The sequence below is a fragment of the Aquarana catesbeiana genome, linkage group LG07, assembly GCF_042186555.1.
Source record: "Aquarana catesbeiana isolate 2022-GZ linkage group LG07, ASM4218655v1, whole genome shotgun sequence".
Classification (NCBI taxonomy): domain Eukaryota; kingdom Metazoa; phylum Chordata; class Amphibia; order Anura; family Ranidae; genus Aquarana; species Aquarana catesbeiana.
Window position 1 is genome coordinate 61,876,699 of NC_133330.1, and position 13,053 is coordinate 61,889,751.

Sequence of the window (13,053 nt, forward strand, 5' to 3'; positions counted from 1 at the left end):
GTGACTCCCAGATCCAACCAGACTGAGCCTTCTTGAATTTTAATACGTTTATCATTCTCATACTTTTATTGTGTGAGTATAAACCTCATTTTTTACTTTTGGGACTTGGACAGTTTGGGATAAATTTACTGGGCCTTGGACTCAAAAAGGTTAAAGTGGCATTCTACCCTGTAAAGGAAAAAATGTCTATGCTTACCTATTCTGGTCCAGTCACATGATCAGCTTGTAGTGCCAGCTTCAGTGTAGAGGAGAGGCAGCAACAACAACTGCAGAGCCTGTGCAATGAGGTCACCCATAGGGTTGCTATAGGGCAGCTGCTGTTGGTTGTCCCTCCTCTACACTAAAGCTGGAAAGCTGGTCCTGCAACCGGACCAGAGGGGCTTCAGAATAGGTAAGTATAGGCATTCTTTTTTTTATAGCGTGGACAGAATAGTCTTAGAATGGGGGTGGAAGTAGATTTAGGCTTAGTTAGGGTATGACTGGAGTTCCCCTTTAAGAACCACTGGTCTAACCTACCATAATAAAAACTCCTAGTATCTGATAAACGGGATGTAGTATACAGTAAAACATTTATGTTTACCAGAAAGGTCTGTCCCTTCTAAATACTTGATACAAGGCATTTTGTACAGTAAAATAACTCTGTAATTGCTGGAATGCTAGTCTTGAAACAAAATCCTTCTCTTTTATTTCACTCTCTTTCTGTAGATCTGATATCATCTTCCTATAATTGGTGGATATATCTAACACACTTGGCGCAGCAATACATCTTATTATCCTGTGATCTTTGCATTTCCTCAGCAGGATTCATTTTATGAAAATATTCTCTTTTTATCTCACAACAATTAAGGTTATTTTCTGAGGGCTACAGATAATGTAATTGAGGTTTCATGCTTTAAAAAATGTATTTATTTGTTACTGAAAGCCAATTAGGACCAGATTCTGTTGCTGATTAAAGGGAAACTTTTCTTTAGCTATTAGTATAAAATCTTTATTTTGCACTAGCACTAACTATGGTATGAAGACCAAGCATATAATTCACAAAGCATAATGGAGCTTATAAAATGAGAGCACAGCTTTCAAACTCCCTCTCCGATGGAAACTCAGTAGGGCCCCATTTGAGCACAGAAGGAGGAAGGGGCATTAGAAGTGGTTTGTGTGTATAAATTGGAAGTTGAGCTATTAAGCGCTGTAACAGGCTTCAGCAGAGCAGCTAAGAACAGATAGGTAGACGTTAAAAGAAGCCTAAAGCACTATCGGCTGGGCGATAAATCATCATATGAATGTATATATTTCTATGCAATAATTTTATACACACACACGTATGTGTATATATATATATATATATATATATATATATATATATATATATATATACATACACACACACACACATACATATATATATATATATATATATATATATATACACACACATTATATATATATATATATATATATATATATATATATATATATATATATATATATATATATATATATATATACACACACACACACACACACATACATACATACATACATACACACACACACGCATTCATTTCAATAAAATGACAGGAGTAACCTGTGTTCACTAAGCAGCAAGGAACGTAGACACTCAGCACAGGACATGAAAGCCAGCAGCAGTGTATTTGTATTTATGCTTGTGATAGGATTAATTAGAGAATTACACTAAACATACTCCTCTAGTGTTTTAAAATGGGGGATGTAGTATCCAACTACCCTGAGTAAACCTGTAAATCACAGGAAATGCCCATTGGTGGACAGGGGAACATTTTTTGTTATCTGTGCTAGCTATGTACCTGCAAAATAAAAGTCCTGTTTTTAAGCAGATGGTTTTGAAATGATTCAACGTTCCTTTTATTAAAAAAAAAGTCAGTACTTTGTGTCCTCACAGATGATCCCTGCACCAGGCATTAGTGAAAAATTCGGAGGTATCCCCTAGAAATGCCAGAATTCAGGGTTATAACTTATCTCCAAATTAAAGCAAGCAGCTACAAGTGAGCAACTAAACTTCTGGACTGAAATATAAAGAGTTGGGAAATATGGCAGGGAGGCCTCACTGTTGTAGTATTCAAAACATATAAGAAAAGGGCGGCCCATCAGGCATCAGCTGATAAAATACCCCTTGTGTGGTTTTGTCCTTTAAAGCAGTGGTCCTCAACCCTGTCCTCAGGGCCCACTAACAGGCCAGGTTTTATGTATTATCTTGGGGAGATGCAGACTAGAATACTGTAATCACTGAGCAGCAAATGATATCACCTATGATGTATTTCAGTTATCTTGCAAACCTGGCCTGTTAGTGGGCCCTGAGGACAGGGTTGATGACCACTGCTTCAAAGGGTTAGTTCACCTTTACGGAAAAAATGAAAAAAGGTGAACACTGTACACCCTTCCCACCTCCCTGGTCCCTGCTGTACTTACCACTGGCGTTCCTAAACTGTCAGCGCCCCTGCAGCTGGTCCAGCGGAGTGTAGATTTGAAATCCCCACTCTTCTCTCTCTTCTCTGTGCAGCACTTCTGGGATGGACCACAGAGATTCACTGGGATTGATTTACTAAAACTGGAGATTGCAAAATCTGGTGCAGCTCTGCTTAGAAACCAGGTTTTTTTTTTTTTTTTGTCAAAGCTTAATTAAACAAGCCGAAGTTAGAAGGTGATTGGCTACCATGCACAGCTGAACCAGATTTTACACAGAGAAGAAGGTGAAGAGCAGGGATTTCAAATCTACAGAAGACCGCTTGACTGGCAGTGGAGGTGCTGACAGCTCAGGATCGCCAGAGGTAAGTACTGCGGGGCTGGGTAATTGGGGAGGGTGTACAGTGTTAGTTCAATTCACCTTTACATTTTTTCTGTAAAAGTGAACTAACACTTTAAAATAGACATTATGGCAGGAAGTTCTCACTGTTGGAGTATCCATGACATATTAGAAAAGAGTGGCTTATTGAGCTCCACCCCTAACTAAAATATCACAGTGGAATGGTCCGTTAAATGTACAGGTGTATTGTCTATATTTCCTAAGGGAATTTCCCATACAGGAAAGTTCTGGATAAGGAAATGACCAGATAACCTAGTTGCAGCGTGCGTCCTTTCCATTCAAATAGACCAAAGGTCGGTATTATGGCGGAGGCACTAGCTGCACACATGGTTTTCACTGTCAGTCCCCGCTACCCACCACCATCTGTGCAGACAAGGCTGAAAATAGCTCAGATTATGCTGTATTATGAAATGCACATTAGCTCGGGATACCCATAATAAGAGAGAGTGACTTTTATCATCAGCAGATCTGAGATAAACATCATGTGGACAAATCTAACAAACAACAGCCTTTCCCGGACTGCCAGAAAAAAAATGCTTACAAAACTTTCTTGCCACGGGGCGCGCTGTGTTTAGTGTCATTTATCAATGTGTCTGCAATGTTTGTAGAGCAACTAATCAGATTCAAAGCAGGAAAAAGGCATTTGTAGAGGGACGGTTCAATCCAATTACTGTCTCTGGGGCAATACATAAAGTTCTTGTTGCAGAATCTATTAGGGGAATTCAAAAGAGAGAGACATCTTTTCCAATTTTGACATGCCTCCACTCAACAAAATATTTCAGATTTATGTACTTGTTGTAAACAATTTCTCCCGTCCTAAAATTACCTACTCTCATTTCACTGCACACTGCAAACGTCTCACATGTGAACTAGAAGGTAAAGCAAGTCAGATAAAGCCCGCTTCATTTCCTGGCTGAAGCATAGGAATATTTTTTTTTTAGAATCATACTTACCTGGGCGGAGGCAGCAACGGTCTGATGCTGCATCTGTCCCCCGCTAGCTCTAAGGCTGAGATCCGAGTGATCAAAGACCGCCAATCGCTCGGTTCCCAGAGCTCCCTAAACAAAGAGCTGGTTACTGTCAGTCACTGCTGTCTGCTCTGTCCCCCTCGTGTCCACTGGAGCACTGGGCTGTGGAGGGGGTGGGTGGCAGTCCAGGCATGTAAACGGATTCCGACCATATGGTCGCAATCTTTCCCGAGCCTGGGCCGGCGTTGTCACGTCAGCCGACAGCCGCCTTTAGCCCGCTGTCTGCTGAAAACAGGTCACAGGACTGCAGCAAACGAGCTTTGGCTGTACTTTAAGGTATGTAATGAAAACAGTTTAAACTTTTTAATTTAAACTTTTCTTTAGAATATTGATGAGTGGGAAAATAGGTGTCAGCAAAGGCAAAAACAATCAGATTCAGCCATAAAGAATTTTAAAAAATGCACCTTGTCTGCCCCAAATGCTTTTGCAATCTCAATTATTACCTTATCAAAGTAGTAGTTTCATCATTACTGTGCTGTACATGTGCAGAGAGAAGAGCTGTGGAAGGGACCCAGTAGGTCCGATCACAGACAATAGACAATGTTTGCTTATTCCACAGATCCGTCTGTTTAGCGTGAAAATGTTCTGTGTAGTCAGCACCACCTACCTGCTGTGGAATCTTAAAGCGGACATATGAGCAGAGTTTCATCATCTGCTCCATTTCTTCTGCAGTGGATGGAACGAGGGGGATTCTTGGATTTTCTTCTCCAGATTCTTTTAAGCCCTGTAGCTGTTTCACAAATTTGCTTTCAGTCGGATACTGTAAACCTAATGGTTGAGGAGGAAAAGACAAATAAAAGAGGATTTGTGAATTAAAAAAAAAAAAAAAAAAAAAAAAAAAAGACAGACAATGGTGAATACTTTTTTTTAACATTCACAGTTAATGTTTCAAGACATATTTTTAAAGTTGACAATACACATTACAATCTGATGCCACCTTAAGCTGGCTATACAGGGATCAAAATTGGGCTAGTTCAGCAGGAACGGAACAAATTTTGAACCATGCATGGCAGTTCTCGTTCATGAGAAGTCAATCTATTGATTGACTTTTCATGCCGTTAGTGGCGGCTCCCGTGCGCATGCGCGGGAGTGACGTCATCGCGGCTCTGGCCAATCACAGCGCCGGAGCCACAATACCCGGTAAGAAGATGGACGCTCCATAGCAGAGGGGACAGCGGTGACAATCGCAGGCTCCTGTGTCAGGTAAGTGACACATAATGGGCTACTATGCGATGCATAGTAGCCCATTATGCTTTACCTTTGCAATGAAACAAAGAGGAAGTAAACCCATCAGGGTTGCATTAATATGACTAATATAGGCTTACTTGGGGGTTAAAGGAGAAGTAGGGCCAAAGCTCTTTTGACCATAATTTTCCTGTGAGTTACAAGAGTGCACTCTGTTCTGCACTTCGGTGACCTGTATTCAGCCAACAGTGTGATAAAGTCCACTGACGGCTGAAATCACTCAGCTGGTCCAGGCTCTGGAGAGATCCCAACTTTAACGTTGGGATCCAGGATCTCTGGCGAGATGCTGACTTTAATCTTGGGATTCACCCAGATGCCTGGACTGGCAGCTGGCTCAGTTTCTCAGTGACCTGATGAGAGCCTGAGCCAGCCACTTCTGCCCCTCCACAGCCCAGCACTCCATTAAGAGCTGGAGGGCAGAGCAGAGAGCCAGTGACTGACTGCTCATCAAAGTCTGAGAACTGAATGATCAGCAGTCTTTGATTGCTCGGTTCTCAGCCTTAGAGGTGACGGGGGACAGATGCAGCATCAGACCGCTACTGCATCCACCTAGGTGAGTATGTATGTTTATTTTTTTTAATACAAATACTTCTCTTTTAAAGTGATCCCATCAGCACAAAGTCACTTGTACACAATTACATACCTGCTTTAAGAAATCAGCTCATTTGTTGAAACTTAGCTTCTGAGCTGCTGACTTGCCACTGCAAGTATTCAACCAGTCAGATGGGTTAAATACCTGTTTTCCTGCAAGCTGTGGTTCTTCCTGCCAACTCATACGTTCTGTAATGACATATAAACCAGTGGGAAATACACAGCATGCGGCTGGGGGTCAGGTATTTCACACTCCTGGAACAGGCAGCGTTTTAACAAATGGGCCACCAGAAAGGTAAGTTTAGTGACCCTTGTTTTAGCAGGTATATAATTCTATACAAGTAGTCCTGTGCTGAAGGGTCACTTTAAAGACTTTAATAATTTATTACCTTTAAACGAGATTTACAGGTAGATATAAAATATCTACCTTTAATGCATTCATTAAAAACCTGCTAAAGCTGAACTTTAGCCAGTTTACAAAAAAAAAAAAAAAAAAAATTGTCTCTTCCCAGTCCACACCTCACGCTTCTAAGCATTCTGTAGCTTATTTTCAAATATAAAGATTCTAACACACACTAAGGTCTTGTTCACATGGGCGTATTTAAGCATACAACCATGTGAGGGTCATGTTTGCTCACACGGGATGCATAGGTGTTCCGTGCAACTGTGCGCAGGCAGTCCTGTTCATGTCTATTGGGACGCAGCACCTGCACGGACAAGGCCACTGCTACCAATTTGACATCTGTGTGGGTGCAGGTCCCTGAACTTACACTGTCTGCGTTCGGAGACATACACCTGCACCCACATATATCTCAAATTGGGAGCAGCAGCTGTGTCTGTGAAGCCACTTATACTGAGTATGCTTTTTCTGTTAGTAAGATGTGCCTATGAGGTAGGTGTAAATCCCAAATTCCAATTGATAACGTACATAATGAAACATGATTAAAGTATAACTAAAAGCTAACCTTTTTTGAGTTTTTAATAGAGTGGAAAGGGATTAGAGCACCTGTCAGTTTCTATTGCTGAACAACAAAGGGGAGGGGGAATAATGGGACTTTAATTGAAATTGCGCCGGGTAAGGTCGCACATTTCCATCCCTATGACTACAATATAATATAAAAACCCACAAGCAATAGCAAGCGAGTAAGGAAGGAGGGAGTGGGACTTTAAATGAAGCCAATGGTTTGCAAGCCGACACATAACGGTGGGTCAATAAGTTTTATTGCATATTCATACAAACAATGGTATCAAAACATGTCAAAATTTACACTTGGTAAAATGTTAGCATTGATAACTAAAGATCAACATAGGGATCATTAGCATTGTTATCAAGGGTATAGCAGATAAACTAAGTAATAACATGGGTATGAGCAATATTACTACGTAAAAACAAGGGATCACCAGGTGTCAGAATAAGTAGATGGTTAATACAAAGTAATGCCTGCCTGATATCTGACCTCAAAATCCTGTTAAAAAGTAATAGCCTGTGTAACGTGGGTTGGAAAAGTAGAAGGAGACTGGTAGCTTGACGCGTTTCATGGTTCATGACCACTCATCAGGAGCAGACATGTCATGTTTCTGGAATTTAAGATAATAACATGGGTCAAAAGGATTGAAGTGGGTACATGAGGGCAGGTAATCCCCCAAAAGTAAAAGTACTCACGACAGGCATAGGTTGATGGTGAATGGCCAGCTGCGGCAAGCCGTGCGGAAATCAAGGTGTGCTGTTTCCTCACTTGCTGGCCTTCTTCTCAGCCTCACTCACTTCTCTCCCCTTCACTTTTACCCAATTTCACTTCCCTCTTCACGGATCTTCACCCCCCTTCCCCCCACTTTCACCTCCCTCACCTGCCCTTCTTGCACTTCAATCCCTCTTTCACCATGACTCATCTGCCACTTTTATCTCCAGGGTGCCTCGTGGCTTTGTATCTCCTCGGGGGGTGCCTGTTTTTGTCGCCGCGGCGGGGATGCCCGCCTCAGCTCCCAGTTGCAGTATTTCCGGACAGCTTGCCACAGCTGGCCATTCACCGTCAACCTATGCCTGTCGTGAGTACTTTTACTTTTGGGGGATTACCTGCCCTCATGTACCCACTTCAATCCTTTTGACCCATGTTATTTTCTTAAATTCCAGAAACATGACATGTCTGCTCCTGATGAGTGGTCGTGAACCACGAAACGCGTCGAGCTACCAGTCTCCTTCTACTTTTCCAACCCATGTTACACAGGCTATTACTTTTTAACAGGATTTTGAGGCCAGATATCAGCAGGCATTACTTTGTATTAACCATCTACTTATTCTGACACCTGGTGATCCCTTGTTTTTACGTAGTAATATTGCTCATACCCATGTTATTACTTAGTTTATCTGCTATACCCTTGATAACAATGCTAATGATCCCTATGTTGATCTTTAGTTATCAATGCTAACATTTTACCAAGTGTAAATTTTGACATGTTTTGATACCATTGTTTGTATGAATATGCAATAAAACGTATTGACCCACCGTTATGTGTCGGCTTGCAAACCATTGGCTTCATTTAAAGTCCCACTCCCTCCTTCCTTACTCGCTCGCTATTGCTTGTGGGTTTTTATATTATATTGCAGTTTCTATTGCTGTCTGTGCCCGTTAGGGAGATTCACCACCTCTATTTGTCCAGTTTAACATTATTATCGAAAATGAAAGTAAAAGAAAACCCCAAATTGTGGGTTGTCCCCAGAACAGTAATAGAGGGGAAATCTCTCCCTTGGGGGTCCCCAAGAAACTCCATTAATTTGCAGGGATTTCCCCTCACTTCCTGTTTGGCTATGAGACAGGAAGTGTAGGGAAATCTTGAGAATAGAAAGATTGTCCGGGTGGCAGCACTCCAAAATAAATGCCTTTATTAAACGATGGTCTGTACAAACAATGGGTAAAAAGCTAAAGCGTTTCACACCATTAATGTCAATGCTTAGTCACAGGTGCATAACAAACATTCTACAAATATATACACTACCGTTCAAAAGTTTGGGGTCACATTGAAATGTCCTTATTTTTGAAGGAAAAGCACTGTACTTTTAAATGAAGCTAACTTTAAACTAGTCCTAACTTTAAACAAATATACTCTATACATTGCTAATGTGGTAAATGACTATTCTAACTGCAAATGTCTAGTTTTTGGTGCAATATCTACATAGGTGTATAGAGGCCCATTTCCAGCAACTATCACTCCAGTGTTCTAATGGTACAATGTGTTTTGCTCATTGGCTCAGAAGGCTAATTGATGATTAGCAAACCCTTGTGCAATCATGTTCACACATCTAAAAACAGTCTAGCTCCTTCCAGAAGCTACAAAACTGACCTTCCTGTGAGCAGATTGAGTTTCTGGAGCATCACATTTGTGGGGTCAATTAAACGCTCAAAATGGCCAGAAAAAGAAAACTTTCATCTGAAACTCGACAGTCTATTCTTGTTCTTAGAAATGAAGGCTATTCTATGCGAGAAATTGCAAAGAAATTGAAGATTTCCTACAACGGTGTGTACTACTCCCTTCAGAGGACAGCACAAACAGGCTCTAACCAGAGTAGAAAAAGAAGTGGGAGGCCGCGTTGCACAACTAAGCAAGAAGATAAGCACATTAGAGTCTCTAGTTTGAGAAACAGACGCCTCACAGGTCCCCAACTGGCATCTTCATTAAATAGTACCCGCAAAACACCAGTGTCAACATCTACAGTGAAGAGGCAGCTGCGGGATTTTGGGCTTCAGGGCAGAGTGGCAAAGAAAAAGCCATATCTGAGACTGGCCAATAAAAGAAAAAGATTAAGATGGGCAAAAGAACACAGACATTGGACAGAGGAAGACTGGAAAAAAGTGTTGTGGACGGATGCCAAAGGTGTGCAATGCTGTAATTGCTGCAAAAGGAGGATTCTTTGATGAAAGCAAAGTTTGATGTAAAAACAATGTTATTTCAAATATACAAATCATTATTTCTAACCTTGTCAATGTCTTGACTCTATTTTCTATTCATTTCACAACGTATGGTGGTGAATAAGTGTGACTTTTCATGGAAAACACAAAATTGTTTGGGTGACCCCAAACTTTTGAACGGTAGTGTGTATATATATATATATATATATATATATATATATATATATATATATATATATATATATATATATATATATATATATATATATATATACATACATACATACACACACACACACAAAAAGGAAAAAAAGGAGCCCTAATTATTTTGCATGTTGATGCCCACAAGATCATGTGAGAGGACGGGTCCAAACAATGGTAGTGCTAACAGCTTAAACAAAGGGTCTTCACATATGTGGTTTTAACCCTTTGTTCGCCACCAGGCTGGACAAAAAAATTCCCAATTGATTTCACGTGACTAGACGAAAATCATACACAGGGGACGTCACATAAACATGAAAATACAAAAAAGTCCTAAACAAAAACAAGAAAATAAGATATATAAACAATATTGAGTAAGTCTTAAGCCTACTATAAACTGAAATGCCCTAAACATAACCAATTTGTGTTGCATAGCATAGAAGAAAATGTGTAAGTGAAGAGACATGCTTGTAAGAATATTATATTATATATATATATATATATATACACACATACATACATACCAACATATACCTTAGCATGAATCTTTGAATAAATAAAACCAAAACCTGTCCCTCTAAGACCTCATAAAATGCTGTATCACAGAGAAGAACACTCTGTGTAAAAAATAAAAAAAAGCTCTAAAGAAGTCTAAATAAGAACCTGTAAACATACAGTCCCTTCGGATTATAATTGAGAAATGATAAATAATATTAAACAATTAGCTAATACAATTACCCATACAAATAACTAGTTTGGTCACTCATAGGGAGGTTCAGAGTGGGCGCGTGAATGTTTCACTCTTAAAAATTGGAAACATCCCAGGGAAATCTTCCCAATGGGACACAGATGGAAAAAAACATCTGACAGGAGTCTAACTCTTCCTTGCTCTATCCAAAATGGAAATAAAGTTTTGCCTATAGTTCTACTTTAAGGGTTACATTGACACATCAATGAAAAGCTCCAGCCCAGAAGAGGTAAAGATGTGATTATTGTGACTTACCTGCAGGACAAATTAGAGTCAAACTGCAGATGTCTTTTGGATACTGAGCAGCGTATACCCCGGCCACACATCCACCCATCGATGTACCAACAAGATGGAAAGGCCTCTTGTTCAGGTTTATGCTCTCAACAAACTGTCAAGGAAAAAAAATGCGTTCTCTTAAATTTGACACATTAGCTGTATGCAAAGTAGTTTTGCTGGAAGTTTTCTGGGGAGACTCCAACACCACAAAACATCATAAGTAGCAGCAGTTGAACAACACGGATAATACTCTGCTTATTATAAGAACCAGACAAGTGATAGGGGTAAAAACGAGGAGTAGCCAACCACAGAACATGGGGGGAAGATATAGAAGGCAGAATAAGAGCTGATCATTGACCAGGAGGAAGAAAGAAGAGAAAGAGCAAAAGCTGATCATAACAGAGGAGGCAGAGCAGAAGCTGACATTGGACTAGGAGGAAAAGGAAAGGAGGCCGAGTGGGAGCTTGTTGTGGACCACTGGAAAGAGAAAGAGAGAGGCGGTAGAGTGGGAGCTTGGCATGGACTGGGTAAAAGAGAGAAGAGGCAAAATATTATTATTATACAGGATTTATATAGCGGCAACCATTTTCGCAGTGCATTACAACATGAGGGCAGATGGTGCAGTTACAATATAATTTATAATGAGGAATCAGAAGGCCCTGCTTGTTAGAGCTTACAATCTAGGAGTATGAGCTTATTATGGACCGTGGGAAAAAGAGAGAAGACAGAGAGGGAACCTAGCATGGACTAGGTAAAAAACAGAGGAGGCACAGTGAGAGCTGAGCATGGACTGCAAGGAAAGAGGGGGCAGCAAGGGGGTTACCCATAGATCAATGAAGAGAGAAGGTAGAGCAATAGCTGATAATGGACTGGGAATAAAAAGAAGAGGAAGAACTGGAGTTGACCTCAGAGCTAGGAAAAAGAGGGGAGACAGAGTGGCAGCTGATCATAGACCAGGAAGGGGAAATGGGGGGGGGTAGGAGGCAGAGCAGGAGCTGAGAAAAGACTAGGGGGAAAAAAATAGGATGCAAAGTGGAAGCTGGATATGGATTTTCTGAGGAGGAAGCATAGTGGGCGCTGATCATGGATTTGGAGGAAGGAGGTGTAAGAGATGGAGCCAAACGTGGGCTGGGGGAAGACAAAGGAGGCAGACTTGGAGCTGATCATGGACTGGTAGGGAGAGGAAGAGGGCAAAGTAGGAGCTGATCATGGATCAAGGAAAATAAAATAGCCAGAATGGGAGCTGATCATGGACCAAGGGGAAGAGAGACAGATGAGGCAGAATAGGAGCAGAATATGGATCAGGGAAAAAGGGGAGACAGAGTAGCAACTGATTATTATTCAGGGGAAAGAGGGAGAAGGCAGTGTAGGAGTTCATAATGGACAAAGGAGGAATGCAGAATGGCTACTGATCATGGACCAGGGATTGAGAGAGAAGGCAGAGTGTTTACTTGTCAATGAATAGGAGGTAAAGAGAGAAGGCAAAGCACAAGCCAATCAAAGCTTTTAATTTTATTTTAAGTGCACACGAAAAGTGCATTAAAAATAATCTGGCAAAGAGGAATGACCCATGAAGATTTTGGAAGCATTCTCAAGGGTACAAAGCCCATTGACTAACAACAACTGATTTAAAGTGCACCTTTCAGCTTTACCTAAGCTGACCATAGAAATTATAGTGCGGTCAGTTGTATGAGCACCATCTAAAAGCCAAAGTTTTTATTCCTTTTTGAAAATCAGTTGCATGACATTCATCCTTGAAATCTTTTTCTACGAACTACAGAGGGTAGTGCTCAGTACCAGGAAACAATTGGCCTGCTGTTCTGAGGGATCAGATTTGGGGTTTTTATCAAAATATGAATGATGACATTGGAAGGGATTTCATGGTGGTCAGCTGGACAAAATGAATGCCAAATAAAAAAAAATATATAAATAAATACAATAAGCACTTCTAAGCTGTTTTCTAAACTAATTTTAAGGGCAAATCTTGATCGCTTGGAGCATACCTTTGAATAATAAACATTTTCAGGTAATTAGCTTACAATGGCAGTACATTCAAAGATGAAATTATAATTATAACAGATTCATGAGGATGTGTTTTGGTAAATTCATCACAACTTTGCCTGAGCTTTTTGATTCCTTTTTATTAAGTGAAAGATGAAGCAGATGGAATGTAATCATCTTAGACACAGCATGACAGGGAAGATTTTAATCTGGAAAGAA

The 13,053-nt window shown here is 40.5% G+C and overlaps 1 protein-coding gene across 2 annotated transcripts in view; it reads right to left on the reverse strand.

Moving 5' to 3' along the window:
* Positions 1-13,053, reverse strand: part of ABHD6 (abhydrolase domain containing 6, acylglycerol lipase) — a 62,925-nt gene that overhangs the window by 14,152 nt on the left and 35,720 nt on the right. For both annotated transcript variants that reach the window (XM_073592224.1, XM_073592225.1), the window contains exons 5-6: positions 10,813-10,945; positions 4,475-4,635 (exon numbers count right to left, since the gene is read on the reverse strand). In XM_073592224.1, the coding sequence (XP_073448325.1) occupies positions 4,475-4,635; positions 10,813-10,945 (294 nt within the window). The remainder of the gene's footprint in view (positions 1-4,474; positions 4,636-10,812; positions 10,946-13,053) is intronic.